The 27,306-nt window shown below is 62.3% G+C and overlaps 1 protein-coding gene across 3 annotated transcripts; it reads left to right on the forward strand.

Moving 5' to 3' along the window:
- Positions 1 to 3,285: 3,285 nt before the first annotated feature.
- On the forward strand, positions 3,286 to 27,140 carry MARK4 (microtubule affinity regulating kinase 4). Of its 3 annotated transcripts, none has more exons than XM_032228205.1 (17): positions 3,286 to 3,921; positions 11,763 to 12,029; positions 12,828 to 12,881; positions 14,591 to 14,639; positions 15,123 to 15,188; positions 16,317 to 16,387; positions 16,721 to 16,777; positions 17,065 to 17,301; positions 17,780 to 17,899; positions 18,541 to 18,640; positions 18,866 to 18,975; positions 19,279 to 19,438; positions 20,226 to 20,443; positions 21,433 to 21,536; positions 22,040 to 22,309; positions 24,678 to 24,722; positions 25,337 to 27,140. In XM_032228205.1, exons 1-17 carry the CDS (start codon positions 3,871 to 3,873, stop codon positions 25,671 to 25,673), a joined length of 2,316 nt encoding a protein of 771 aa, XP_032084096.1. In that variant the 5' UTR covers positions 3,286 to 3,870; the 3' UTR covers positions 25,674 to 27,140. The 3 variants fall into 3 exon arrangements, with proteins under 3 accessions (XP_032084096.1, XP_032084098.1, XP_032084097.1); XM_032228207.1 differs by having other exon boundaries at positions 20,226 to 20,374; XM_032228206.1 differs by having other exon boundaries at positions 19,282 to 19,438.
- The last annotated feature ends 166 nt before the right edge of the window (positions 27,141 to 27,306 follow it).

Consider the following 27,306-nt stretch of genomic DNA (forward strand, 5'->3'; position numbering starts at 1 on the left):
CTCGGGGGGGGGGGGGGGCTGCTGTTAAGCACATGCGGCTTCCCCATTGACTTGTACGAAGGTCGCAAAGGGGATCATGTGACCCCAGGGCACCAAGACCGTCGTAAACCTGAGTCAGCTGCCAAGCATCTGATCACGAGGCTGCAACAGTCATGCGAAAAATGATCACTGGTCACTTTTTTCAGTGCCGTTGTAACTTTGGACGGTCACTAAATGAAGCGTTGTAAGTCGAGGACTACCTGTACATGAATCGCACCAATTCCATTTTTTAGAACGGACCATGGCTGCCCAAAGCCACGTAAGCAGATCTGTGGCCTGGCACTGCGGACCTCTGACCTTCAACGCCTGGGGTGCCCAAACCTCTCAAGTGCTCGTAGCGGGTAAGGAGGAAGGTTCTCGTAGCCCTCTGCCCCCCTCCCCAAACAATTCTGGGCAGGGGTCTCTGTCTCCAGCCGCTCTCATTCCTTCTGCTGCAGAGTCTTCCACCGACTGACCCCCATCTGGACCAGGGAGCGAAAGGGCCAAACCAGGCCTGCCACCCACCCCCAAACTGTCTCCGGCCAGGCCTGATTTCTCCAGGCAGAGTCACGCTTCCTCCGCCTTTGTTTCGGCTGCCCGTCCTCGGCCCGACCCTGCCCCCTGGTGGCCATCGCCTTTTCTCAGAAGGCAGAATCACACACACACCCCTTGAAAGGGTTGGGCCCCCAAAGCTTCCCCTCCAAGGAGCCTCTCTGCTGGTGGCTCTGCTCCTGCCTTCAGGCCACAAGGAGCCCCGTCCAGAGGGAGCAGCTGGAGCCCGGCCTGCGGTGCCAGTTTACCCAGTCACAAGGGGCAGCCGGGACCCAGGGCTCCGTGGCACAAGGGGGGCCTTTTCTGGGCTTCCTGTGCTTGGACTCCCCTGGAAAAACATTTGGGAACAGATCAACTCAGTTTCTTTTGGGGTCTTTGATAGGAGCCCCAGGGAGAGCCCTCCTAAGGGTCGTCTGGGGGAGGGACCCTCTGTCCGTGGGGCAGGTGATGCGCCTCCTTCCAGGGGGGCTCTTTCCTCCGGCTTCCTGGAAGACACGGCAGCGTCCTCTGTCTGGACTCCCCAAGAGCCCCTTCCACCATTTCTTTCCATTTGGTGTTATTTGGGGCTGCTGGCTGGGCAGGAGGACACGAGGTGGCCTGGCATCGCACAGCCACACCTCAGCAGGTTACTGAAGCCCGCACAGGCGCCCGCGGCTGTCACCCGCCCAGCCAATGGCTTCAGGAAGCAATAAGGGGTTTGGGGGGGGGTTCCATCCCACCTCCCCAGCTGCAGCTTTCTGAGCCCCGACACCCAGACACCCCCCCCCTCTTCTGAGTTTCAAGGCAGAGGAAGCGCTGAAGGGGGCGGTGGGACCAGCCACGGGCCCCTCCCTGCAGGTGCGCTCCGGGCACCACGCTTCCCATCATCCCCGGCCAAGCCAGCTCGGGGAGCCCTTCTTCTTTCCAGGAGCGGCTCGTGATGCGGACACCCCATCCCAAAGGGCGGAGGGCTGCAGAGCCTTTCAGGGAAGCCCCCTGGAATGCATGGCTCAACCGGCTCAAGCCCCCGCGGGGAGCGGAGGAATACCGGGGACCCCCCGCGGCGGGGCGGGGCGCCACTGTAGAAACGCTCGACTCGGACGCCGGGTTGCGCCTGCGCAGAAGCGCCTCCTTCGTACCTCTGGCAGAGCAGCCAAGAGTTAAGGGCGGTGCTCGGCAGACGGCGATTGGCTGCGTTTCCTGCCAATAGAAAGCGCGGGTGAAAAGCCACTCGGCCTCCTCGGGGCAAAGGGGCGGGCCTACCGGCCTGTCTCCATGCTGCCTCGCAGCCAATCAGCGCCGGCAGGGGCGGAGCCTGGGCGCTGCACTGGCACGGCTTGGCAGCGGGCAGGCGGGGCGCCCCTGGAAGCCCCTCCCGGGCACCGGCCAGGGGGCGCCCAAGGGGCGGGAGGGGGGGGTCGTGAACCGGACATCGGGCGCCGCCGGTCCAGTAAATCCCATCGCCAGGGCAGCTGCGGAATCAGCGTCCCTGCAACGAAGCCCCCCCCCCCCCCCTGGCCACCGGCTCTCCTTGCCAGCTGCTCAGCGGCAGCCGAAGGGCCCCTTTGCTCTCTCTGCTGACCGGCCGCCGGTTGAGCCACGGAAGGTGCTCCCTCGCCTGAGCCCCGGCAGGCGGCCTGGTGAGGAGCCGCCCAGGAGCCTGCCTGGGTCTCCTTGGCTGCCCACCAAGGGAGGGCCGCAGCTTGGCGGAGCTTCCCGGCCTCTTGAAGGCAGCGCGTCCAACCGGCCAGCGGGAAGGCCTGCGGGCTTCAACTCCCAGCGATGCTGGCTGGGGGATTCTGGGATTCGAAGTCCGCAGGTCTTCCCGCTGGCCGGTTGGACGTGCGCCTTCAAGGGCAGGGCAGGGCGCATCATTGCAGCGTTTCCTTCTCCTTTTCGTCCGGTTGGACCTTTTCGTCCACCACGTACTGATGCCAACCAACCCTCGGACAAACATGACGGGGAGGGGGGGCAAAGTCTGGAATGGCCACGTTGCCCACGGAGGGGGTGCAAGTCCCAGCCGGTGGCCGCGGCTGCTTATTAGGAGGAGGAGAGAGCAGAGGGGCCCCCTGCTCACCTGGGCAGGGCTGCCTTCCTCACCTGCCCGCCCCGTCTGCTGGCCGGCTGTGCCCAGGGGAAGAAGCCGATGTCCGGCTGGGCAGGAAGGGGCACGGCAGGCTGTCACGGGCTCCAGGGACACCGCGCGTTTCTCAGCCTTCGTGTGACTTAAAGGGCCCGGAGGATGGCCTTGCCCAACTGCCCGAGAAGAGACCCCCCCAAATAAAGGACCCCCCCCCAATAAAGCGTGGGTCCTCCGTGAGAATTCATGTTGCATCCGAAGCGGCTCTTTGCCTGGGACCCAGAATCAAAGGCTTTTGTTGCAAAGCCTCTGCGCGCTCCGAGGACCAGCCTTCCAGGTCGCCGCGGCATTTCGGAGCCAGAAACCGGCCTGACTTCGGGAATAGCAGCCGCACCAGGCGGGCGGGCTTTGGGAGCTGCTCTCCCGGGCCAGAAAGCTCCTTCGGGCGGCTGCCCACCTCCCCGGCCCCTCCCGCGCCTGCCAGGGCGTGGAGGAGGCCAAACCGCTGCCCTCCGCCGGGTCCGCGGCGGCGGCGCCTTTAAGCAGCTCGGGGGCGCTTCCTGCGCCTGGCGGGTGTCGTCCACGCCGGCCCGGCCTCCTCCTCGACGCCCCGCTTCCTTCCCCCGCTCTTCCCTCCTCCTCCTGCGCGACGGCCGCCGAGCAGCCGCTTCCTCGACCCCCGCGCTCGTCCCCAAGCGGCCGATGCTGGCGCCTCCCCCTATGGATCCGGCGCCCCCGGGCAGCAGCCCCAGCTGAACCGCGCCCCGCCTGGCCGAGGGGAGGGGGCTCGGCGGCCGCGACGGGCGGGGGCTTCCCGGGGCTCCGATTGCGGCCGCATCCCTCCTCCTCCTCCTCCTCCTCCTCCTCCTCTCCCCCCCTCCAGCGCAGGGACGCAGCCATATGGGGGGTGGCAGGAAGCGCCGCTGCCCCTTCCTGCCTGCGGGGAGAGTGCGGCGGCCGGGCCGGGCACCGAGGCGGCAGTGAAGCCGAGCGAGAGGCGGCGGCCGAGAGCGGAGCTGACCCCGGGCCTGCCTTGGCGGCCCCCGCCCTCCCCCTCCCCATGGCCGCGCGGGCCGAATAGCGCCGCTCGAGCCGCGTGTCCGCCGAGAGGAGCCCCCCGCCCGCCGCTCCAGCCGCTCCCCCCCCCGCCTCTCGCCCTCCGGGGCGCATGAGTGGCCACTCGGGGGAGGCAAGCGGCCGTCGTCGCCCCCGCCGCGCCCGGCCTTGGGCCGCGGGAGAAGATGTCTTTGCGCATCGCGCTGGCGGCGGGCAACGAGCGCAATTCCGAGCCGGTGAGTCTTCCGCGGCGGCGGCCCCTCTTGTTTACCGGGGCTGAGCGAAGGCCGGGCTGGGGCGGGCAGCCAGGAGTTGGCGGCGGCCGGTCGCTGCGCCTCCGCTGCGGGCTGATGGCGACGGGGGGGAGGGCGCGGGCCCCGCCAAGGAAACGCTCCGGTCTCCGGCGAGGCTCGGGCCGAAGGTCACCCCGCTGGGCCGCCCACCGGTGCCGCGGCTTCCCAGGCAGGCAGGCCCGCCCGGGGCTCTGGCGGCGGCAGCGTTAGCGGGCAGGGCGGTGGGCGGGGGGGCTCCGGGGAGCGGCAGGAGGCGAGGGGGAGTCCGGAGCCTCCGGCAGGGACTGCTGCTTTTGCCGCGCTGCGTCCGGCCTCGCCCGCCCCAGGGGAAGGCAGGAGGCAGAAAGCGAGCGGCCAGAGGGGGTCCTTTCCGAGGGGCCGGGAAGCCGGTCTCCGGCTGAGAGATCGGACCGGCCGGCCCAGCGCCCTCGGCCGCCCCAAGGAGTGCCCCGAAGGCGGGCTGTGGCCTGCAGGCTGAGCCCCCCAATTCTGTGCAAGCCCCCCTCCGCCTCTGGTCGCCCCCTTAGACACCCCGGGAGCTCCCTGCTGTCCCGGAATACCCTTCTCCCAGGGGAGGGGAGGGGATGTCCTGGCTGCAGGCTGGCTTCCTTGCTGGTTATTTGGTGCCAGCCCGGGTCTCTGCCAAGCTATTGGAATAAGGAGTATTCCCACCCCCAAATATCACTCAGTCTGAAGCGGGTGAGGTGTGGGCCCTTCTTCTGTGGGGCTGCACAAAATGCTGTTTACAGGACACAGCATTTTACTGTACACCTTCGTGGCGCGTTTTTAAGCAAACTGCCTGACTAGGTTTTGGCAAAAGATGTTAGAAGCCGCTGTGTCCTTGGCCAGAATTGGGGGGGGAGGGGGGGGAGAACACCCGGTGTGAAGGTTTGTGCATTGTGCTTCAGGTGCTGCCTGGGTCAGCCTAGCCGCTTTCCCTCTGGGGAGGTTGAGCAACTTCTGTCTGGCATTGCCCCTGAAAATCCCCGTATGAAGGGCCCTGGGCCCCCGAGATTCTCTGGGCCCCCAAGCACAGACTTTCTCTGCTTTGATTGACACCCCAGCAACACCAGCAGGGTATTCTGAAGCTGTGTGGGACTCCAGTTGCAGTGGGTGGGTGTATTTATGTCTGTGCGACAAAGGATGTCACCTCCTTTCATGTTGAAATCCCAGCTTCCTGTCGCATCTCTTTCCTCGTGCTCGTAGACTGTGCTCGCCCATGGGGGGGGTGGCGCTTTAAAGCCTCAGTGCCCCCCTCCCCCCTTGTGCCGGGGCTCGCTTGCCCCCGGGCCCACTGCTCTCTGCCAGGCCTTCTCCGGCTCAGGCCCCACCCTCTCTGTTGCCGCTGCTGCTGACAGCCACATCGCAGATCGCCAAGGCTTCCTGAAGAGTGCCGCACCACTGTGTTGCCATGGCAGCGAGGTCCTCACCATGGCAGCTAGCTAGGCATCGCCCCTAGCACCTGCGTTGGTGGCCAGTAGCTGTCAAATGACCAGGGTGCCTCTGAGCATGTGCCGAGAGCTCCCTTGGCCTGCCAGTGAGTAATGCAGCCTGCCCCTACCTGCCTGGGCCTGGGAGTGCCCGGGTGTGGTTCCCCAGCAGCTCGGATCAAGGAGTACAGCATGTACGAATGACGGAGGGAGGCAGACGGTGCCATCTTGCTCCAGAGCTCTTTGCCAAACCTGTTCAGGGACAGCCTGGCATGGGGCTTTCTCCAAACGAGTCCGGCCACCTGCAGCTCCTGGTAGCCCAAGGCAGTGAAGCCCAGCCGGGAGGCTGCAGGCCCCTGCCTGCTCTAAGCCTCCAGAGGAGAAGCTGGCCCTTCTGTCGCCCTTCCTCCAGCCAGAGCTCCAGAGGAGCCAAGGGAGAGCCGAAGGCCCCCTGCCATGAACCCCCCCCCACCCCCGAGCTCCCAAGGGGCATCCGGAGCTTTGTATGAAGCTGGTCTGGAGGAGAGGCTGCTGCCCGTGGCCCCACATTACAGCCTTGAGGAGAGCTGTGGCACTTTGGCCATGCCAGGCTGGCAGAGACCGAAGGGCACCAACTCCTCTTTTGCGTCCTTGAGAGCTCTCTGCCTGGCGATGGCCTTGGCCACCTTCCTCTGTGACCAGCGGCTTCTCTGCCTGCCGCAGCCCTCCTTCTGCAGCTGGGTCTTGAGCAGGCAGGGCTCGGGAGCATCCCCCCTCCGAGGGTTGGAAGTAGGTGGCCAGGGGCTGCTCCTAGCCTTCCGGACGACTCTCCTGGCCTCCTTCACGCAGTGGTTGCATGTGAACAGCCCTGGCCCAAGGGGGGTGCTGACCCCTGGGCGTGTGGGTTGGTGAGAGAGGGCGTGGGTGCACACCTGTGCAGGCCTCCCCTGCCGAGCGGCTGGCTGGGTGTGGCCTGGCCTCCCACCCCGAGTGAGACGCTCATCCAGTTGGGGACTCATCCGCCATTCCGGTTTCCCCTGAAAGAGGAGCAGCCACTGGCCCTGTGGCTCTCGGAGGATGAGGTGTCAGGGCAGGGCCGCTTCCTGGCTCACCTGGCCTCTCTCCTCCTCCTCCTCCTCCTCTGTTATTGTCGGGATCTTCTTGGATTAAAAGTTAATAACATTTGGGGCTTCCGGGGAGTGAGCTACCTGTCAGTTTGACGGAAGCAGCTGCTGAGCGAAGGTGTCGCCCGGAGTCCCACCTGGGTCTGTGCGCTTCAGAGAATCTCGCCCGGCCCAGGGACTGGGGCTGCCTGCCTGCTCGTGAGTAAGCCCGAGGGCCTGGTGTGGAGCCCATGTAAGCCCAGGCCTGGCTGGAAATGAGGAGGAGGTCTAGACTTCCACGCGGAGCCCTGCTTGGATCTGGAGGGAGAGGCCAGGTGTGTTCTGGGGCTCAGTCCAGGGTCGTGGTGGGTGCTGTGGGGTGCCCTCCTTCTCCAAGCCAGGGAGGCTGCTGGCCCAACCTGCAGGGTCCTGCCAGGGCTGGCACCTGGAGGAAGGAGGTGGGCTGGGAAGGAAGGCTGGTTTGCTAACCGTTTTCCCCTGGATCCCATCATAGAGCAAGCAATGGGGCGAAGGATCCCATTGGGAGGAGAGCGATAGGGAGAAGCGGAACAAACTTCCGGCACTTTAAAGGGAGCAATCGAAATAGGGATGTTAGCAAGAAAAAGCTGTGTGAAAATATATGCAACAAAAAGTCCCAGTTTATTTGTTTTGAATTTGTCTTTCATCCAAGAGGCCCAGGTGCTTTACAACAACCCTGTGAGGTAGGCTGCGAGAGCAGGAGGGAGAATCACCCAGTGGATTTCCATGGCTGAGGGTAGTCGTGGGCCCGAGTGGCACTCCCTGGCTCAGGGCCCCACTGGTACTGGCCTCGCCTTCGGCTTCTGCCCCTGCTGAGTCTTTGGCTTCCTTTCCCCCCCACCTGTATTGGGGGGCAAAGGACCCCTTCTCTTCTCATTGGCAGAGGGCCAAACCTTTTGGGGCTGGGGGTTCTGGCTGCGACCCATGGGCTCTGGCCTCCACTGGCCTTGTTCCAAGGACTCCCTGTTTAGTGGCTGCGCTGGCACTGAAATTCCTTGAGTCATTGTTGGTTTTACTGCAGCCTAGAAGGGGCCAAGCACCTTTTTCTCACGATGTGCCCAGGTTTTGCAGTTGCTCGAGCGCGGGAAAGAGGTGGGGGGATCCAAAGGAGGGCAGCGTTTTGCACGCCACAGGCATTCTGAAAGGTCTCCCCCTGGAGTGAGAGAATCTACGCACCAGGCGCACACCAGGCGCCCCGCCACCCTGCCATCTCTTTGAAGCGTGCAGTGCTGTTTTCCAGTGCATTATTGATGAGTGCTGAAGAGGGGGGAGCTGTAGCCCCTCCCTCCCCCCCCCCTTGCCCTGCACACTCACGAGAGGACAGGCGACAGGCGGCGTTCCTGGGCATCCCACAATGCACCGAGGCATTCCTGCACCCTGGAAACGCAGGGAGCTTTCCAGAACGGCCAGCCCAGGCAGCAGGCCTGGCTCCAGCTCCCCCCACCCCCCTCGCCAGCTGCCCAGGAAGGAGAGTTCTCTGGTGGCTTTCTCAGGGGCAGGCGGGAACAGCCCGGATTGCCTCCTGGTCCCTCCATCCGCTGCCCAGGAGGCCACCCCAAAGTCTCCGGCTTTTGTGCCCCTCGCCCAGACCACCTCGGATCCATTCCTTGCCCAGCCAGTGGGAGGGAGGGAGGGAGGGAGGGAGGGATCAGAATAGAGCAGGAAGGGACCTTGGAGGGCCTCTACTCCAACCCCCTGCTCAAGCAGGAGACCCTAGACCAGGATGGACTTCACAAGTCTTAAAGTTCCCAAGGTTGAAACACCCACCCTACACCATTCCAAACCATCTAATACCTTCTTGAAAACCTCCAGTGATTGAATACCCACAGCCTCTGGTGGCAAGTTGTTCCACTGATTAATTGTTCTCATCATTCCAGATCCTGCACTACTGGAGGGGGAATGGCTCTGTTTTCTTCTCCTTGCCCCATGTGGGTCTTGGAAGGGGAGTGGGCCCAGCTCTTCCCTTCCCTTGGCCTTCATGGGGCTGGGCTCCGCATCCTCTGCTCGTTCCCTCCGCTCCCTTGGCTCCTCCGAAGTTTTTGGCATTGGTGCCCCAGCAGGAGGGCCTGAGCCAAGCGTGGTACCTCTGCTGGCACGCCTGAGGTGGTCTTGGCTCTTGGGGCAGCCCCTTCTCCAAGAGCCTCTTGCAGGTAGTCCTCGAGTTACAACAGTTCAATTAGTGACCGTTAGAAGTTACAATAATATGAGAATTTTTCACCCTTGGCGACCAGTGTTTCTCAACCTTGGCAACTTGAAGATGTCCGGACTTCAACTCCCAGAATTCCCCAGCCAGCATTCGCTGGCTGGGGAATTCTGGGAGTTGAAGTCCGGACATCTTCAAGTGGCCAAGGTTGAGAAACACTGGATTATGCAGTTGTATTAACCTCTAAGCCACAAGCTCTCCTCCCTTATCAGCTGAGCCAGGGGAATGATTAAGCATTCGCTGGCTGGGGAATTCTGGGAGTTGAAGTCCGGACATCTTCAAGTTGCCAAGGTTGAGAAACACTGCTTGCGACCATCACGGCCCCCCCCCCCGTGGCCCAGGCGGCTTCTCTTTGGATGCTCGGCGACTGGTTCACCTTTAGGAGGGTTGCAGCGTCCTGGGGTCGCCCGACCCCCTTTGGCCACCTCCTGACCAGCAGACACAATGGGGAAGCCAGATCCGCTTAACAACAATTGCAGTGACTCACTTAAAGAGAAAAGCCGGAAAATGGGGCAAAACTCACTTAACAAATGCCTCACTTAGCAACGTAAATTTTGGGCTCCTAAGTCAAGGACTCCCTGTATTCAGGTTGCAGCCTCAAATGTTCTTTGGCTACCTTTCCCAAGCCAGGTGGATCCCCTCCCTTCCCTCCCCTCCAAGGGCCTTGGCCTCACCTGGCCAGTGGCACCTGCTTCCTCAGGAAATGAATGAAGGGGGGAGAAAGTATTTGCAACCTGCTCTGTGACGCCTTTCGCCTGCATCCCTTGTGCACTGCAGGTCGTCCTCCAGGTACAACAGCATGGAAAACATTGACTTTCTTCACGCTGGCAACTGTTGCTCCGGTCGCAGCAGCGTCCCGGGAAGCCAGATCCACTTAACGACCAGGTTGCTACGACTGCAGTAATTTACTTAATTGTGGCAAGAAAAGTCGCAAATTGTGGCAAATTCACTTAACGAAGGTTTTGCTCGATTACGGTTGCAAGTTGAGGACTCCCTGTATTCCTTGGGAGCGGGTGGTCAGCTGTCCAGCGGGCTCTGCGAAAAGCCGATAGGAAGCCTGGGGAAACTGGCAGGCGGATCTGGATCTCTGTGCTACATGCGTGTTCTTGCTGTGTTCATATGGCTGAGCCTTGTGGGTGATGGACGGAAGCCCCCGGGCCAAAGAGAATGTTTCCTGGCTGGGGATGGTGGGACTTGTAATCCTAAGTCACCTGGAGGGCAGCTGGTTGGAGAGGTCTGATTGGGAAGATGAGCCGGGGAGGGGGCTCAGGGGGGCCTTTGTGTCTGCCTGCTAAGAGAAGGGAGAAGGGAAGAAACTATTATGACAAGCCCCCCCTGCAGGGGCTCTTCTTCGGCAGAGAGGATTGGCCTTCGGGTGGGACTCTCGGACCTTCAGGGGTCACGTCTTAGCCCCCCACCCCCCCCAACAAGTAGCTGTGTTCTGGGAGCTCCCCCCCCTCCCCTCCCAAGGACGCCCCAGGCTGGAAGCCACAAAAGGACATTTGTTCCAACTGGAAACAAGTAACAAGGTCATCCTCACACCCAGCTCCCCCCCCCCCCGGGCTGCCTCTGCCCACCCTTCCTCCCCACTGCAGGGGGGGCAGCCTGGCCAGTTCTCCTCCAAGCACTCCCCGCCTTTCCGCCCAGGAAAACAGGGCTGCTTACCCAGGTGGTTCCTGGGCCCCTAAGAGGTCATCTGGTGGGCCAGGCTGTCCCAAATGCTGCAGAAGCAAAGGGACCAAGAGCTCAGATTCCACCCTCAATGTGCCCCCAGAATCCTGGCAGCAGCAGCAGCACCCCTGTCTGCAAAACCCAGCTGGGGGAGTGCACCGACACCCCCCCCCCGTTGACTGTGCCATGGAGAAGACCCTCTTCCGCCTTTGGCCTTTCTGTTCTCGGCCCTGGAAAACGCCACCCCCCCCCCATCCCACCCTGAGGAAGTCTGCCAACCGGGATTCTGGCACTGGGCATGATACGGGCACGTTGTGGCACTACTGGGAAACTGCAACTGGGCTCTTCCAGCTGGGGAGGCTGCGGCAGCGTCTGGGTCCAGTCCCCGCTAAAGGCTGTGCCTGCCAGGGCGAGCAGGGGGGCGGATGGCACCTTCAGCCTTGGCAGCGGTCTGAAGTGGAAGGCAGGCTGGCTGCCTGGCCCTCTCCATCGCGGCCCTGTGCGGCTGAGCTTCCCTTGCCCAGCCCTTGGCCGACACACGCAGAAAGCTGTGCCCATTTGCACCCACTGACCGCATGGCACAGGGCGCTGCCAGCGAAGGATTGGGGGGTTTGTCAGACTCGGGGGGTAGATTCAGACTATCCCGAAACTGGATCAGTTGAAAAATAAGATTGTATATGTGAATGTTGGCACAAAATATGTATACCCAGACGACAGACTGGTCAATGGAGAATGGATTATTTATATAAAAATAAAATGTAAAATGTAAAAAAAGGATCAATTGCAGTTCCTTTTCCCCTTGGATAGTCTCCTGGGGGGGTTGTGGGAGGGGCCCTCCCTGAATCCCCATTTGGCCCATCCTGCTTTGGGAGGGAGGACCTGGGGGGGGGGCTCCCCATCCAGGACTGGTTTCTTTTCACCCACTTTTTCTAAAGTGCAGTTTGGGAGGAGCAGAATTTGTGCCTCCAAAGCTCTCGGTTCAAAACTGACCCAGGGAAATTTGCTAATGGGGGGGGGAGATCCGTCCCCAAAACAACCCCTGTAGAGCCAAATGGAAGCAGCCTCTGGGATGGAGGACGGGGGCAGCTTGGGGGGCCTCAGGGAGCCCGGACAGGCCGGGGGCTTCTCTCCCCTGGAAGGCTGGGCAGAATGCAAGCAGGCAGCCAAGGAGGTTTGGGGCTGTGCTCTGGGTGGCAAGGGTGGGGCAGAGGTTGGCAAAGTCCTTACCTGGAGGAATAGGGCTGCCAGCAGGCACGGCTTTTGCCCCCACCCCTTAATTTGAGCATGGGGCCCCAGATCCGGCTTTGGCACTGGGCCAGGCCCCTTCCCCTCTCCAGTAACCCTTCTTCTGCCCCATAGCACCAGCGTTGCCCGGTGGTCACCCTGGAGCCTGCCCCCCTGATGGTGACGCCGCCGCTCTCCCCCCAGCCCTCCACCCTGGCCAGCAGCCGCTCCGAAAAGGGCTCGTCATGGTCCAGCCGCTCGCTGGGCGCCCGGTGCCGCAACTCCATCGCCTCCTGCCCCGACGAGCAGCCCCACATCGGCAACTACCGGCTGCTCAAGACCATCGGCAAGGGCAACTTCGCTAAGGTCAAACTGGCCAGGCACATCCTGACCGGCAGGGAGGTGAGTTGGGCGGAGGCCGGGGGCCCTTTGGGGTCCCGGGGATGTTGGCTATGGATTGCTTGGCAGGTGGGAGGGGCCAGCTGGAAGAGGCAGAGCTGGCAAGGGGAGGGGGAGGGTCGCTGAGCCCAGCTGCTCTGGGTGCATTTACCCAGGGGGGGGGCTCCTTCCAAGGGAATCAGGGCCCCTGCTGGGGGCTCTCTCCCAGCCATCCCATGGGGAGGCTCTGAATGGCCGCTGGTTTCCCCTCACAAAAGCTGGGCCTGGCCGAGACCCTCCAGAAGGCTCTGGGTACTCAAAGACATTCCCAAGCCTGCCCCCCCCTCAAAAACCCCATAAAGTAAAGACAGTTTCTGCAATTGGACAAGGAAGGGAAAGGGGCAAAGATCCATCCACAGAAGCAAACTCTCCGCCACAGTCTCCCCCACCACCCACCCACCCCCGTCCTCCTGCCCTCAGTGGAAGAGCCAGGGTGAATCCCGAGGGGGCAGGGGGGCATTCCAGAGCACAGGAGAGGGAGTGGGGGAAGACCCCCCCACAGACCCAGAGAAGGGCCCAGCCCCAGGGACAGCCAGGCCAGCTGCCAGCTCTGCTCGCCACGGGGGGCAGGGGGGTCCTGCCTTGTGGGTGTGTGTGGGGAGAGGGGTGCCTGTGGATTTCTCTATTGAATTGAATAGGGGGTCCATGCTCCCCCCACTCCATGGAGCCACAGAGGCTTCAGCCCAGCTGATTCAGGGCCCGGCCATTGCAAGGGCCCCACCCTGGCAGCCCCACTGATTTCCTGCATTGTATTTTCTGAAGGTGGCTATCAAAATAATTGACAAGACGCAGCTCAATCCTACAAGCCTCCAGAAGGTGAGCAGATGTTGGTGAGGGGGGGCAAGGGGGGGGCTTCATAGCCCAGCTGCCAACTGCCTCCCTTTCCAAGGGACTTGGGGGGGGGCACGGAGGGAGGAGTGGCAGGGCCTCCTCTGCTCAGAAAGGTCCCTGCAGCCCCCTCCCCTCTGCAGGGCTAAGCAGCCCCTTCCCCACCCTCTGAGTGAGCCCTCAGCCTGGGCAATGTGGGTTGAGATCCCCCTTCCTCGGCTCCCTGCCTTTCCTGCCAGCCATGGGGGGGGGAGATTGCTCCCCATTGCCCCCCTCCCTAATTACGGCTCAAAGCCTAAGCTGGTCGCTGTGGAAACCCGGCTCCTGCCAGCCTCCCACTGGGGAGGGGGAGGGGTGGGCCTCCTAATTAGTGGCTGGATCCTCCAGGACAAATGAGTTTCAGGGAAAGGGGGGGGGGCGACTTGCAAAGGCTGCCTGCCCCCCTTCACAGTGGCCATTGGTTCAGCTGCTGCCCCTTTGGGGAATCCAGGTCTCTTGGGGGAGGGCAAGCCCCCATATCAGTGGCCAAGGGGGGGTCACTGATAGCCCTGAAGGGAATGTGGGGTCTATGAGTGGCTGACTGGGGGGGGGCATTGGAAAGCGCCCTTCAGCTGCAGAGAACCCCCCCCCTCTTGGAAGAGGGTCTTCACTAGGAGAGAAGGAAGAGCCGGAAGGGATCGAAGGGAAAGGAAGCAGACAGCCAGACAGGGATATTGTTATTCATTATAATTTAATTATGCAAAAACTGCTTTGGGAGATCCTCTTGATTATTAATCATGGTTAATCAATTAAACGCCATTCAACCCCCAGCGCAGCTTGGCAAGGCGGCCAGAGCCCATTCAGGCCCAGTCCCTTAATCCACGATCTGCAGATCAAAGCTAAGGGCCGTTCCCAGGCCCTCCAGCAAAGAGCTCCAGCAAGTGAGCCAAGCTGCACGCACACAATATACGCCCAGAGGAAAGGCTGCCTGGGACCGGAGTGAAAAGGGAGGCTTAATGGGACCCGGAATCCTTAATGGGGTGCCTGACCTTGCACAGCTCATGGCAAACCCCCCCCCCCCAGGCATTTTTTTAATGTAGTGTTCTTATTTAATGCCACGGCCCAGGGAGAAAGAAAGAAAGAGGAGATCTAAAGAGGAAGCGCTAAAAGGCATCCCAATACCCCTCTCCAGCACAAGATCTCTAGAAAATCCTTCTCCTCTTAAAGAACGGGGGATCTCTTGATCCCTTCTTCCTCTGCACCCATCAAGGGAACCTTTGGCCGGGCCGAGATTTTCCTTCCAGCCCAACATTCTTAGCCTCTTTCTGCATTCAGGGCGGCCGATGCAGCTGCCCAGAGATTGTCAAATTCCAAACTTCGGGTCCATACTAAGCAGCCCCCCCCTTCCTGCCCCCCAACCTCACATCTCCTCCCAGGGCCATGTCACGTATACAGCTCGTCCATTCATTCTACAGGAACACTGGAAAAAAAAGGGAAAACAGCACAATAAGGATTTATGGGGGGTGGGGGGAGAGGCTGGTGAAGGAAGGGAAAGTCCTATTTTCCTTTTGCCAGCCGTCCTTTTTACAGAAACATCCTTGTTTGCGGGGACTTTAAAACCGGTCTGCCTTTGGGAGGGGGGGAGGTTGGAGAGAAAAATATGATGCTGTGACCTTTGGGGAGGGGTCAGCTAACTCCTGTTTGGGGCATTTTTGCAGCTCTTCAGAGAAGTCAGGATCATGAAGGGACTGAATCACCCCAATATCGGTAAGAAAAAGAAGCCCCCTCCCACCAGGAAGTCGTGATCTCAGCAGCTGAAGGGGTCAGATGGGGTCCCTCCCTTGCCGGAGATAGGAAGGGGGGCTCAGAGGGCGCCATGTTGCAAAAGTTTGCTATATAAAGTGGTGACGGTCAGAAAAAGGACCCTTCCCCCCAAGAAATGAGCAGAATCTGGGATGGAGGCAAAGTTTTGAGGAGCAGGGACTGCTGTGGGATGCCCCCCGCAAGGCTTTGTGCTCCCCGAGGAAGGATCGCTGCAGAATCGCCACTGGCAGTGCCCACTTGTTGTCTTGAATTTTAACTCTCCTAGTTTCGCCCAGTGTGGCCCCACGTAAAACAAAATAGTCTACCCTTAAAAGGGTCCCGCGAGGTTTGTGGTGGTGATGGGGGGGAGGGGGCGGGAGGGGCAGCCTCCCCTGGAGGGCAGCTCCTTGGCGGGGAGCCTGACGGGGCTTCTGGCTCTTTGCGCAGTGAAACTCTTCGAGGTGATTGAGACGGAGAAGACCCTCTACCTGGTGATGGAGTATGCCAGCGCCGGTAAGCCTCGCCTGCCCTTCCTGGCTGGAAAGTGCCGCTTTCGTCCAGTGGTTTCCTCTTCAGAGCCTTCCAGCTGTGTCTCTCTGCAAAGCAGCTGCAGGGAGACCAGGTTTTTTTTGGGGGGGGCACCCAGGCAGCAGCCCCCCACTAAGGCAAAGGGCAGCATCTTCATGGAAGGGTCCCAAGCCGCCATTGTCTGCTACCAGAAGTGGGGAGGGGGGGCTCCCCCTTGACTGCAGTTTGACTCTCCTGTAGCTGTTTAAAATGAGCCCCACTCCGTTCAAGAGGTCTGCAGCCCCCAGGCCCTCCCAGGAGCTGCCCTCCTGGCCCCCCAGGCCCCTTCTGGGTGAAGCATCGGTGGAAGAGAAGATTGGCAGCTCACAGTTTTACTGGGGGGGTCTTTGGTGGCCCCAGAGCTGCTTTCCTGCAGGCGTTTCATGACCCAACTGGGCAGCCTCGTCAGGGCCCCTCAGGAGAGGGTTTTGCAGAGTAGAGGCGAAGGAAGAGGGGAGGAAGAGGAGGAAGAGGGGAGGATCCTTGGTGCTCTCTGAACTTGGTGGCTTCCTTGCAGGCATTTCATGGCCAAACTAGGGAGCATCATCAGTTCACTCTGAGCTTGGCTGATGACGTTCCCTAGTTTGGTCGTGAAATGTCTGCAAGGAAACCACCAAGTTCAAAGGGCCCCACAGGTATGGCCGCCTGGGGGAGGGGCTCTTCCCCCTTTAGACTGCAGGGAGGTTGGGGGAGTGGGCATGTGCCCCTCCAGGAAAGGCCATCTCCTGCACTGGTTTCTAAGGGCGACGGAACTCTGCGCTTGGAGGCAGCGGAAGGATCCTCGCCCACCAGGCATCTCTGGCGCCCCAGCCGTCCCCGCCTGACCCCGATTTGTGCTGACAAGCTGAGACATTTCCCCGCTCTCTCAGGCCAACTGGCACCTGCCCATCCAGTACCTGGGCAAGCTCTTCCCGGCAGATCTCCAGGAACAGCTGCAAGGGCATCCTGCCCTCCCCTGGCCCCGATGGCCCCGGGTTCAGATGTCTGTGGCACCCACCCTCGGCTTCACCCTCCCTTCAGCCTTCCCGGCATCCCAGCTGCCCTCACTCACCTGTCCTTCCTCTCTCCGTGCAGGAGAAGTTTTCGATTACCTGGTTTCCCACGGCCGCATGAAGGAGAAAGAAGCGCGAGCCAAATTCAGACAGGTTGGGCCTCACGCAGCCACCGAGAATCCCCGCTCTTGGGGCTCCGCGCAGGGGTGCCCATTGGACCTAGCTGGGTGGTCAAGCATTTCTGGCCGCCTGGCAGAGTCCGCTTGGGTCCCTTCACCCTGCTGGGCAAATGGGCGCATCTGACATGGGGGGACTGGGGGGGGGGTTAGAGAGACTCCCTCCTCCACCGGGCTCTCATCTGGGCAAGGAGCCTGGGGCATAAGGACCCCTTCACTTGCTTTGCCTGGGAGGGGGCTGTGGAGGGGCTGGAGGGGTCAAGCGGGGGGCTTGCACTCCAGCCAAGACCCTCCCCCTTTTCTCCCCTAGATCGTCTCGGCTGTGCATTACTGTCACCAGAAGAATATTGTACACAGAGACCTGAAGGTGAGGAGTTTCAACGCTGCTCCCATCTCCCCCCCCCCCGAATTCCTCTCCTTGTATGGGGGCAAAGGTTCAGCCCCCCCAAAGCTTTCCCCGAGTGGCTGGATTTTGTGTGCTGCCACCCATCCAGTGGGGAGAGTTTGCGCGAGGTCAGCAGAGGAGCTGGAAGAAGCATGGAAAGGGGGCTTTGGGCAGCTTCTCACTGGACTTCGGGTGCTGGTTCCCCAAAGCTTCTTGGGCCTGGGGGCTGCAGCAAGACTTTACCCCCACTCCCACCTCCTCTCCCCCAGGCAGAGAACCTGCTGCTGGATGCGGATGCCAACATTAAAATAGCTGACTTTGGCTTCAGCAACGAATTCACGCTTGGCTCCAAGCTGGACACCTTCTGTGGGAGCCCCCCCTACGCCGCCCCAGAGCTCTTCCAGGGCAAGAAGTACGATGGGCCGGAGGTGGACATCTGGAGCCTGGGGGTCATCCTGTACACCCTGGTCAGCGGCTCCCTGCCTTTCGATGGGCAGAACCTCAAGGTGAGGCTGTGGGGCAGGGATTTTGGGGTGCAGAGGGACGGGCAGTTGCAAGGAGGGGAGCACGAGGTCAACAAAGGGCTGGCTGGGATGGTTGGGGGGAGGCTGTGCATGATGGGTCCTTTGCTCTGGATCCAATCAGGAAAAGGGCACCTGGGCATCCGGCGTCTCCCCCTGGGAGTTCGGCTTTCCCCTTCTGTGCCTCTGGCTGCTTCTTTATTTCTTTATTTTATGAATTGCCTCTCTGTGCAAAGACTTCTCTCCCCACTATGCGCTGATGCCCAAGGCCAGAGGTTGCAAAGGCCGGTTCCCGCCAGAGGAGCGAGTAGCTGGCATCTTCCAGGCACATGGCTACCTTGGCATGAGCCCTCTGGCACCCTTGGCCAGGCAGCGCTGCCCCCCAGAAGACGGGCTGCCCAGAGGGACTGATGGGGGGAGCCGGGCTGCGCTCTGACTGACAGGCCTCTTCCCCCCCCCCCAGGAGCTGCGGGAGCGTGTGCTGCGTGGCAAGTACCGTGTCCCCTTCTACATGTCCACGGACTGTGAAAACATCCTGAGGCGCTTCCTGGTGCTGAATCCTTCCAAACGCTGCACCCTGGAGGTGAGGGCACCCCGGCTCCGTGGCAAGCCCCACGTGGCAATTTGCCATCCCTGGGCGGCTCCAGATGCTCCTTCCTCCCTTGTGGTCCCTTTGGGGCTGAAGGAGCACAGCTGGCACTGCCCATCCCCCATGCCAGTTTCCCGGGCACCCACAAGAAGCCGGGCCTTTAATTAGCAACCGTCTCCACGGGATCTGGCCTCCCCGCTGCTGAGCCTTCCTCCCCTGACTCCCCCCTCCCACCAATGATTGTAATTAGCCTAATTGACTCAAGGATAATTGCATGGTGTGTCAGGGAGGCACTGCGCACCCACGCCCTCCCCTCCTGGCACAGCTCAGCGGGTGTTCCGGTTGGGCCTCCGCAGGCACCCTGGAGATTATTGGGGGCTGTTTGTGCCTCCCCTGAAATGGAGAACCATGCTGGGAAAAAGGGTTGGGGGGGGGTCTCTTGGGTGAAGAATTAAAGGTGCCTCTGAGCACGTGCTGAGGGCTGCAGGGACCGGCCTTTGCTCACCTGGGGGGCCCAGATAGCTCAGGTAGGAATTACGAGGGCTTGAAGTTCAGGGCACCAGGGGGATGCATTGGGGGGACTGGGAGGAGCCCCAGCAGTTTGGCCCCCTATTAACGCTTCTCACCCCCCCCAGCAAATAATGAAGGACAAGTGGATCAATATCGGCTACGAAGGGGACGAGCTGAAGCCTTACCGAGAACCCGAGGAGGATTTTGCGGATGCCAAGCGCATAGGTAGCCCCCCCAGGACCCTCCCCCTGACGAATGCGGCTGCTGCCTCCGCCTGAGCTCCTCCCCCTGTCCCAGACTGAAGGCTCTGCCCCCAAGGCCCAGCTGCTCTCCTGGGCCCCGAGGGGAGTGGCAGTGGGGCAGCTGGGCAGCCTCCCCCGTCCCTGAGAGCAGTGGGGTCTCCGGGGCCCTGGGCTGTGGTGATCGCTGCCTCTGCTCCTCCCTCTCCAGAGGTCATGGTGGGCATGGGCTACACCCGGGAGGAGATCAAGGAAGCCTTGACCAACCAGAAGTACAATGAGGTCACAGCCACCTACCTGCTGCTGGGCAGGAAGAACGAGGTACAGACCTGTCAACCCCCCCACCCCCACTGGGGGAGGAGGGGGGCACCCTTGTGCAAAGCCACAGGGGGGGGCTTCAATCGTGCTCCGTTGCCCAGGAGTCTACAAGGGGCAGATTTTGGATTCACCCGAGGACCCTGGGCGTGGGGGGGAGGGTCCCTGGGTTCTGAGGAGCCGGACCTCCAGCTGGCCTAAGGAAGGAGCCCCCCCCCCCCCGAGAGGGATGCACCTGCCCCACCCCTGAGCTGCACTTGAGCATGTCCTGCAGCAGCTTTGACGGGCCTGGCGATCTGCTCTGTCCAGCAGGTGGAAGGGGGGGAGTCGCGCACGGGCAGCAGCCTCTCGTTGGCCCGAGCACGGCCGCCCAGCGAGGCCTCCAACGGCACCAGCAAGTCCTCCTCGCACGCCAAGGGCCAACGGAGCTCCTCCACGTACCACCGGCAACGGCGGCACAGCGATTTCTGTAAGTGGGCGGGGGGGAGGGAGGGGGGCTGCCGTCTCTGGAGCCCTGGGGGCGACTCTTGGGGTCTGGCATGACCCCCCCCCCCCAGCACACTGCCTGGAGGGCCCTCTGAGGCCCCGGCCCTCCCCTTACCTTCGTCCCCCGAATCTTGAAACGGTCCAAGAGCTCATGGGGAGGCAGCTGTGGTGCGTGAAGCGGAGGCCGCTTTGAGTCCTCGTGCAGGCAGGGGGTTGGCCTGATGGCCTCAAGGAGTCCCCTGAGCCCTCTGAGTCCCACAGCTCTGCAGCTCTCCTTCCAGAGGCTTGAGGGGCATCCAAGAGGGTTGAGACAGGGAACGTAGTATAGGTGGTCCTTGACTTATCACCACAACTGAGCCCAAAGTTTCTCCTGCCAAACGAGACAGTTATCGAGTTTTCTCCCACTTTATGCCCTTTCTTGCCACAGTCGTTAATTGAATCACTGCAGTTGTTAAGTCAGCCACATGGTTGTTAAGTGAATCCGGCTTCCCCATTGACGTTGCTTGTCAGGTGGTCGCAAAAGGGGATCACGTGACCCCGGGACACTGCGACCGTCATAAATGTGAGCCACCTGACCATGAATGGATGCTTTCGTGGTCATAAGTGTGAAACACCAGTCCCAAGTCCCTTTTGTTCTGTGTGGTCGCTAAATGGACTGTTGCCCATTGGGGGCTCCCTGTGGATGGAGGGGCCCCTTCTGCCTTTTCCCCTCAGGGGAAACGGGCTCCTCGGATGCCGCCCTCTCTGAAAGTGCCCCCTTGCCCCCCCAGGTGGCCCTTCCCCCGCCCCCCAGCACCCCAAGCGGAGCCCCACCAGCACCGGGGACGGGGAGCTGAAGGAGGAGCGGATGCCCTCGCGCAAGGCCAGCTGCAGCGTGGTGAGCAGCGGCCGGGGGGGCCTCCCGCCCTCCAGCCCCATGGTGAGCAGCGCGAACAACCCCAACAAATCGGAGATCCCCGACCGGCGCAAGGACAGCGCGGTCAACACGGTGAGGGGGCGGGAGGGGGGCTGGCGGGCTCCTCCCTCCCTCGGCACAAGCCCTCATTCCGTGGCGGCTGCTGGGCACCCGTGCCAGGGCCTTCCCTGCCAGCACCCAGGAGCTCCCCTTACACGTCGGGGAACGCGGGACGGAGCTTGAAAGGGCACTGAGCTGTTTCGGGGCACTGCCCAGGTCCTTCCGTGCCCAGGAGTCCCGGAGCCAGGCCACAAAGGGACTCCCAGCTGAGCCTCCCAAATTCTGGTCCCGCTTCTTGTGTCCAAGCAGAGCCTGCCAAAGGGGGGCTTGGGTGAGGAGGTGCCCCTGGGTGTCACAATCCCCAATACAACTATGAAGAGACCGAGGGAGCTGAAAGGGACCTGGGAGGTCTTCTAGTCCAACCCTCCACTCACAGACGAGCGTCTCTCCGGCCTCTTCTTCAAAGCCTCCAGTGATGGAAAACCCAGAACTTCTGGAGGCAAATTGTTCTTCCTCCTTGGTCCCAGTCGCTTCTCCCCTTCGTGAGTTTCCATCCATTGGTTCTTGTCCTGGGCTTTGGAGGATAGGTTGCCCCCCTCCTCTTCTTTGTGGCAGCCCCTCAAATATTGGGTCCCTGCTTTCATGCCGCCCCTCATCCTCCTTTCCTGTGGACGGGTATCGCCAATGCAGAACTAAGGAGGGATTTCCTAACAGTGAGAACAATTAGCCTGTGGAACTCCTTGCCTCCAGAAGTTGTGAGTTTTCCGTCACTGGAAGTTTTCAAGGGGAGATTGAACCCTGTCTGGAAAGGCAAAGGGTCTCCTGCTTGAGCAGGGGGTTTGACTAGAGGACCTCCAAGGCCCCTTCCGGCTCTGGTCCTCTGTTAATTCTCTTAATGCCTAACTTGCCAAAGTCCTGGATGCTGAGAATGTGATGCCGCTGAGCCCATTCCGTGCCCCTGATTCTGACCTCCTGGCCCCCAGCACCGGCCTCTGAGCTGGCCGTCTCCCCTCCCCTTTCAGAACAACATCCCCTCCAGTATGATGACCCGGAGGAACACGTACGTCTGCACGGAGAGGCCTGGGGGCGACCGCCACTCCCTGCTCCAGAACGGGAAGGAGAACAGGTGGGCTTTGGGGGGGGAGGGGCCTCGGCGGTGGGCTCTGGGGCACGGTCACTGCAGGAAGCAGGGGGTCTCCATCTTAGCCCTTCAACTCCCAGGCTTGCTCAGCCGGCCCTGATGGGAGTTGAGCCCCCCCCCCCCGTCTTCAGGAGAGAACCAGAAGCTGTTGCAGCTCAACAGGGCCAAGAGAGGCAGTGGCCCCCTCCCACAAGCCCCCTTGCCTTCTCCCGAGAGAGGGACCCAGCAGGGGCACAGGGTGCGTGGGAGGGCCCACCCCAGGGCTCCCAGGTGGAGGGCGCAGGGCCATTGGTCGCCTGGTGTCCAGAGACCAGGCAGGTGGTTAGCATCCCGAGGAGGACGGGGGTCACCTCAAGGGGCTGCAGGCTGCAGTGGGGGCTCCGGGGTCAAAGGCCAAACCTTCCTCCGGGCCCCACGTTCTCCTTGTTGGGGGTGAAGGATCTTGGCTTGCCCTGAGTGGTGCCCTCTGCGTCCTCCCCCCCCCGCAGCTCAGGTGCCAGCCGGGTGCCCCCGGCCTCCCCCTCCAGCCACAGCATCGCCACCTCCTCCTCCTCCTCCGACCGCAGCCGGCTCTCCCGCGGCACCAACATCCGCAGCACCTTCCACGGGGGCCAAGTGCGGGACCGGCGTGGCACCGGCGTGCAGAACGGGCCGCCCCCCTCGCCCACCCTCTCCCACGAAGCCCCCACTCTGCCTCAGAGCCGCAGCCGGGCCACCTCCAACCTCTTCAGCAAACTGACCTCGAAGCTCACGCGGAGGTAAGCGGAGGCCGGGGGGGGGGGGAGCCGGGGGGGGTGCAGCATCCAATCCCCCCCCCACAGTTAGTTTGCGGAATTCAGGCCTTTCCTGGACTCCAGGCAGCACCTGAACCCCCTCCCTGCCCCTCCCCGCAGATGAGATTCAGGCGGTCCTCAACCTACAACCACAACTGAGCCCGTGGTTTCCGTTGCTATGCAAAGCAGTTATTAAGTGAGCTTTGCCCCATTTTACAACTTTTCTCGCCATGGTTGTTAAATGAATCTTCCCCTTCCCCTTGACGTGGCTGGTCAGTGGGGGGGGAGCAAAGGGGGGAGCGCGTGACCCTGCGGCCGTCACAAACGGGATTTTGATCACATGACAACGGGGATGCTGCATAAGTGTGGAAAACAGTCGTAAGTCCCTTCTTTCTGTGCTGTCATAACTTTGAACAGTCACTAAAGTCTACCTGAAGGAAGAGCGGAGGGAGCCGACGGGGGAGGCCCTTTTCCCTGGCACTGCCACCCGGGTGCCCGGCCTCCCCTGCAGCTCTTGGACAGCCTGGCAAGGGAAGGTGCCCGCCTGCAGTCAGTGCCTCTGCCCCACAAAGGGCCCCCCTATGCAGCCCCTCCCCTTGGGGACCCCCCGGAAGCCTCCCCCAGGTCCTTCCCAGCCTGCTTGGCCCTCCCTGGGCCTGCTATCCAGGGGAAACCAGGGGGTCTCTTCCCCCGCCCCCCACAAGTCCTCACACAGCGGCAGCCACGCTGCAGGCGAAAGAGGGAGGAAACTGCCGACAGTGAGACACCTGGAGAGTCCCTGGGAGTTGGGAGGGGGGCGTTTAATACATTTTATAAACCGCATCCGGGTGATCCAGCGGTTTCTGTCTTCCCTGGGCCCAGCCAGGGGAGGGGGGAGCCCAAAGGCCAGGCGCCTTCTGCAACCCCTGCGGTGGGGGCTTCACCCCAGAGAGCCTGGCCGAGCCTTTGGAGCATGACTTCTGTGTGGGGCACGCATGGCTTCCCCCCTGGCGAGCCCTGGGTGGAGGGGCGGCTTCGTCCCAGCGCTGCTTAGCTGAAGGCGGCTGTGTCCCCAGGAGACCCTCCCGGGAGGGGAGGAGAGGAGAGGGGCGGCTCTGGCCTACCCCCTCCCCAATCCCGGGAGAGGCGAGAAAGGAGGTGAGGCAGGGGGAAAGAGCTGGCTGAGAGAGGGGCTTCAGGCAGGGAGGTCAGAACAGAAGCCCCTGGGGCAGAAAGGGAGAAGGGCGGGGTCCTTGCAGGGACTGAGGGAGGAGCCAGAGCCCCGAGGGGGGGGGTCTCTAATCGGGCAGAAAGAAGGGCCGGCGGCTGCCCAGGGCAGGGAGGACCTTTAGGTGCAGATGGGCAGGATTCACACTCCTGGCTGCGGGCTGGCTGAGTGAAGAAAAGGAGGGAGGTTCGCTTTTGGGGGGGCTCAGCTGGAGGAGCCTCTGGGGGGGGGGCTCCTCTGATGCAGTCCCACCCCCAAAAACCAGCTGGAAGAAGCTTCTCCCTGCACAACCTGGACTCTACCTCCCCCCCACCCCCACCCGGAGCGTTTGCAGCCACTGAGGCAGGACTGAGGCCCCCTCCCCACTAACCACTCTTGCTCTCCCCCCCCTCCCGCCCTCTGCACCCCCTTCACTCTGGCTTCTCTCTGTTTTCAGGGTCACTCTTGACCCCTCTAAGCGGCAGAATTCTAACAGGTGCGTCTCGGGTGCTTCAGTGCCTCAAGGATCTAAAATCAGTAAGTGGCTGCTCTCCCCCTCCTCCCCCCCTGCTGCTGCTGCCTTTCTCGCTGCCTCCCCCCCCCCCCCGCGCTCCCTCTTGCCTGGCTAGAGCCCTCAGGGACCCCCCCCCAGGGGATGCCTCTCACCTGTGCCCGGCTGCTCCAGAGCCTCCCCCCCCACTCCCACCTGGCCGGCCTTCCAGCACTTGGGACCCTCTTCCCTCCGTCGCAGGTGGGGCCGAAGCACTCGGGGCTCCCGGGCAGCCTTTGCAGCCGAGGGGGGTGGCCTTTCTGCCTGCGGGCGGTGTGGAAACCCCATAGCAGCCCAGCCTGCTCCCCGTCCTCTGCCAGGCAGTCAGCTGGTGCCCCTGTTGCCCTGAGCAATGAGCCCCCCCCCATAGAAAGGCTGCAGGTAAGGAAGGGGGCAGAGCTGTGGCCGAGCCCTGCCCCCCTTTCTCTGGCCCCAGGGACCCCCATTTTGCAGTTCTAAATGACCCTCTCCCAGGCGGCCCCTGCCCAGGTGCCCCCTCTCCCTCGTCTCCCTGAGGAGCTGGAGAGTGGAGGAGGAGGGGGGCTCCCCCAGATGACGCTCACGGCCGCCCCCCATCTCCCCCTGGCCTTCACTGCTCCTCCTGCCTTGCCTTCCAGGGTCGCAGACGAACCTGAGAGAATCAGGGGACCTGCGCTCACAAGGTGAGTCCCTGGGTGGGGCATCTGTGGGGCAGGCTGTGGGGAGAGCTGGGAAGGCCAAAGGGGCTGGGGGTGGAGGGTCGGCTTCCTCAGCCACAGCAGGAAACCTTTGCGAGAATTGCATTGATTTTGAACAGTCCAGTTGCAGGATTCAGCTGGGGGGGGGGCATGTGGGGGATTGGGCTGCGTACAATGTGTGGGTCTGGGGTCCAGCTCAGTTGGGGATGTGGGGGTTGCAGTTACCTCTGGGAACTGGTCCGTTGTCTCCAGAGCTTGTTCCCCTATTATCTCTACAGCCTGATGGGGTTCATTTCTATTTATTTATATTGCGCCTTTATTATTTCTATGAGTAACTCATGACAGCAAACATACTTAATCCTCCTCTTTTCCTGACAACAACCCTGTGAGGTGGGAGAGGCTGAGGGAGGGGGGGAACTAAGGCAAGGCTAGAATAATCATGACCGATGTAGGTTCCCCAAGCCTTAAGCCAGGGCCACAAACCCCGACCAAGCTAAACGTGCCCCCTTGGCACCTTGGCTGGACCGGGGTCCCTCTTCTGGGCCTTTGGGGGGCATCTGGTGCCGTCTGAACGGGCTCTTGGTCCTCCTCGCCCGCAGTTGCAATCTACCTTGGCATCAAAAGGAAGCAGAACCCCGGCTGCTCCGATTTACCTGGAATGTGAAGCTGACCAGCACCCGCTCTGCCGAGGCCATCCTGGCCGCCCTCTGCCAGGCCACGGACTCTGCCAACTGCTGCCGCCGCCAGACGGAGCCCTTCGTCCTCTCCTGCACCCACGGGAAGAGCGCCAGCGAGCACTTCTGCTGCTTCGAGGTGGAGGTCTGCCGGCTGCAGCGGCTGGGAGGGCTGCACGGAGTGCTCTTCCGGCGCCAGGCTGGCACCTCCCTGGCCTTCCGCAGCCTGGTGGCCAAAATCACAGACCAGCTGCAACTCTAGGGTGGCCCGGCCTGCTCCGGCACTGACTGACCCCCTGGCTGGGGGGGGGACATGGCCCCGGGGCCCTCCCAGCTTCCCTCCGGGGCCCAGCTGCTGCGCCGCCCTGGAAGGTCCCTGCCGGCCTGTCCGTGGTGCTAGGAGGGGTACAGGGGGAGGGCAGGAGGGAGGGGAGAGGAGGGGGGCTGGCGAGGAAGGGCACTGGCCCCACCTCCGGCCCCTAATTGGGTGGGGGAAAGGCTAGCCGGCCCTCCCTTTCCCGAGCCACGCGGGGGGCACTGCAGGCGAGGCTCCCCCTCCTCCATCTCTTGTGCAAAGGGAGCCCTGCTCATGCCCCCCTCCCTCATTGCCCCCCAAACTCCAGGAGCCAAAGCGCTTTCATTTCCCCAAATGGAGGGGGGGTTGGGGGGCTTGCCCATAGTGTCCCGCCTCCCTTTCCTGGCACCCACAAAGGCTGGCACTGTCCCCCCCCCCCACCATCCCTGGCTCGACTCTGCCTAGAGAGCTGGCGAGAGGAGCTGCCGCCGCCAGGGATTCGAACTTCCTCCAGGGCAAAGGGGGGCCAAGGCGGTCTGGGCCAGCGTGGGGGTGGGGGGTGGGCGGGAGAATAGAGCAGAGTAGTTCCATTGAGCTGGGAGGGCCCACCCGACTGGCAAAGGCACCCTGGGCCTCTGCAGCACCACATCCAGCCTTGCCTTCAGTGGCAGCGCCATTCTTACCCGACTGGGCGGGCAGCTTGGGCACCGGAGGCCCTCCTGCCCAAAGGCCTGCAGGCCAGAAGGTCCTGAGCAGCGGGCAGCAGGTGGCACCCTGGCGTCTCCGTGCAGACCTCGTGACCGGAGCCAAGCCCGGGGGAAATGGGGCTGGGGCCACGACCCCGCTTGGAAGGGGCTGGTCCTCCCGAGTGGGCGGAAGGGCTGGGATTCGGACACTGCTGGCCATCTCGCTGCGGTGGCCATGAGTTGGCGATGCCCAGGCAGCTCTGCTCCAGTGCCGCCGGAGGGCAGTGCTGGGTTGTGAGTTGGCACCTCTGAACCCTGAGACCCAGCAGTGGGAAGGAGCCGCGGAGGGGGGCTGGCACGGTGGCTGAGCTGCCAGACACCCTGGGCATGGGCTGAGGGTGGGGTGTTTGGCCAGGAGAAGCTTTGGGGGGCCTCGGCGGACGGGCCCAGAGACACAGCTGCTGATGGGAGAGTGGGCCCCTTGGGTGGGGAAAGCTGCAGTGCCCCCCTCCCCCCCTCCCGGCTTCCCTTTGTTTACTGGGTGCCCCTGCTGTGACTTCCCCCCTCCCCTCCCCCCTGGCCTCTTGGGTGCCCCCCACTCTGTACAGACCCCCTGTAAATACTAGTCCCTTAGCCCCGTATCACTGGGTAGAGATATTAAGCGCCACCTTTTCACCTCTGGACGATGTAAGTTATTCCGGCCCCAAACGATGGTAGTGTCCAACCCTCAATAAACGTAGAAACTCTCCTGGCTGCGTTTGCTCCCTGCGTCCCCCGTGGAGCTGAAGGGGGGGGGCTGGCAAGGCCCTGGGTGAGAGTCCTGCCAGCCTTGGGGGCTCCTGGGGCTGCCAAAACCTCCGGGTGGGCATTGGGGAGAGGACCCCCTCCAAGGGCAGCCCTGCATTGAGAGCCAG

The sequence above is a fragment of the Thamnophis elegans genome, chromosome 12 (genome assembly GCF_009769535.1).
Source record: "Thamnophis elegans isolate rThaEle1 chromosome 12, rThaEle1.pri, whole genome shotgun sequence".
Lineage (NCBI taxonomy): Eukaryota > Metazoa > Chordata > Lepidosauria > Squamata > Colubridae > Thamnophis > Thamnophis elegans.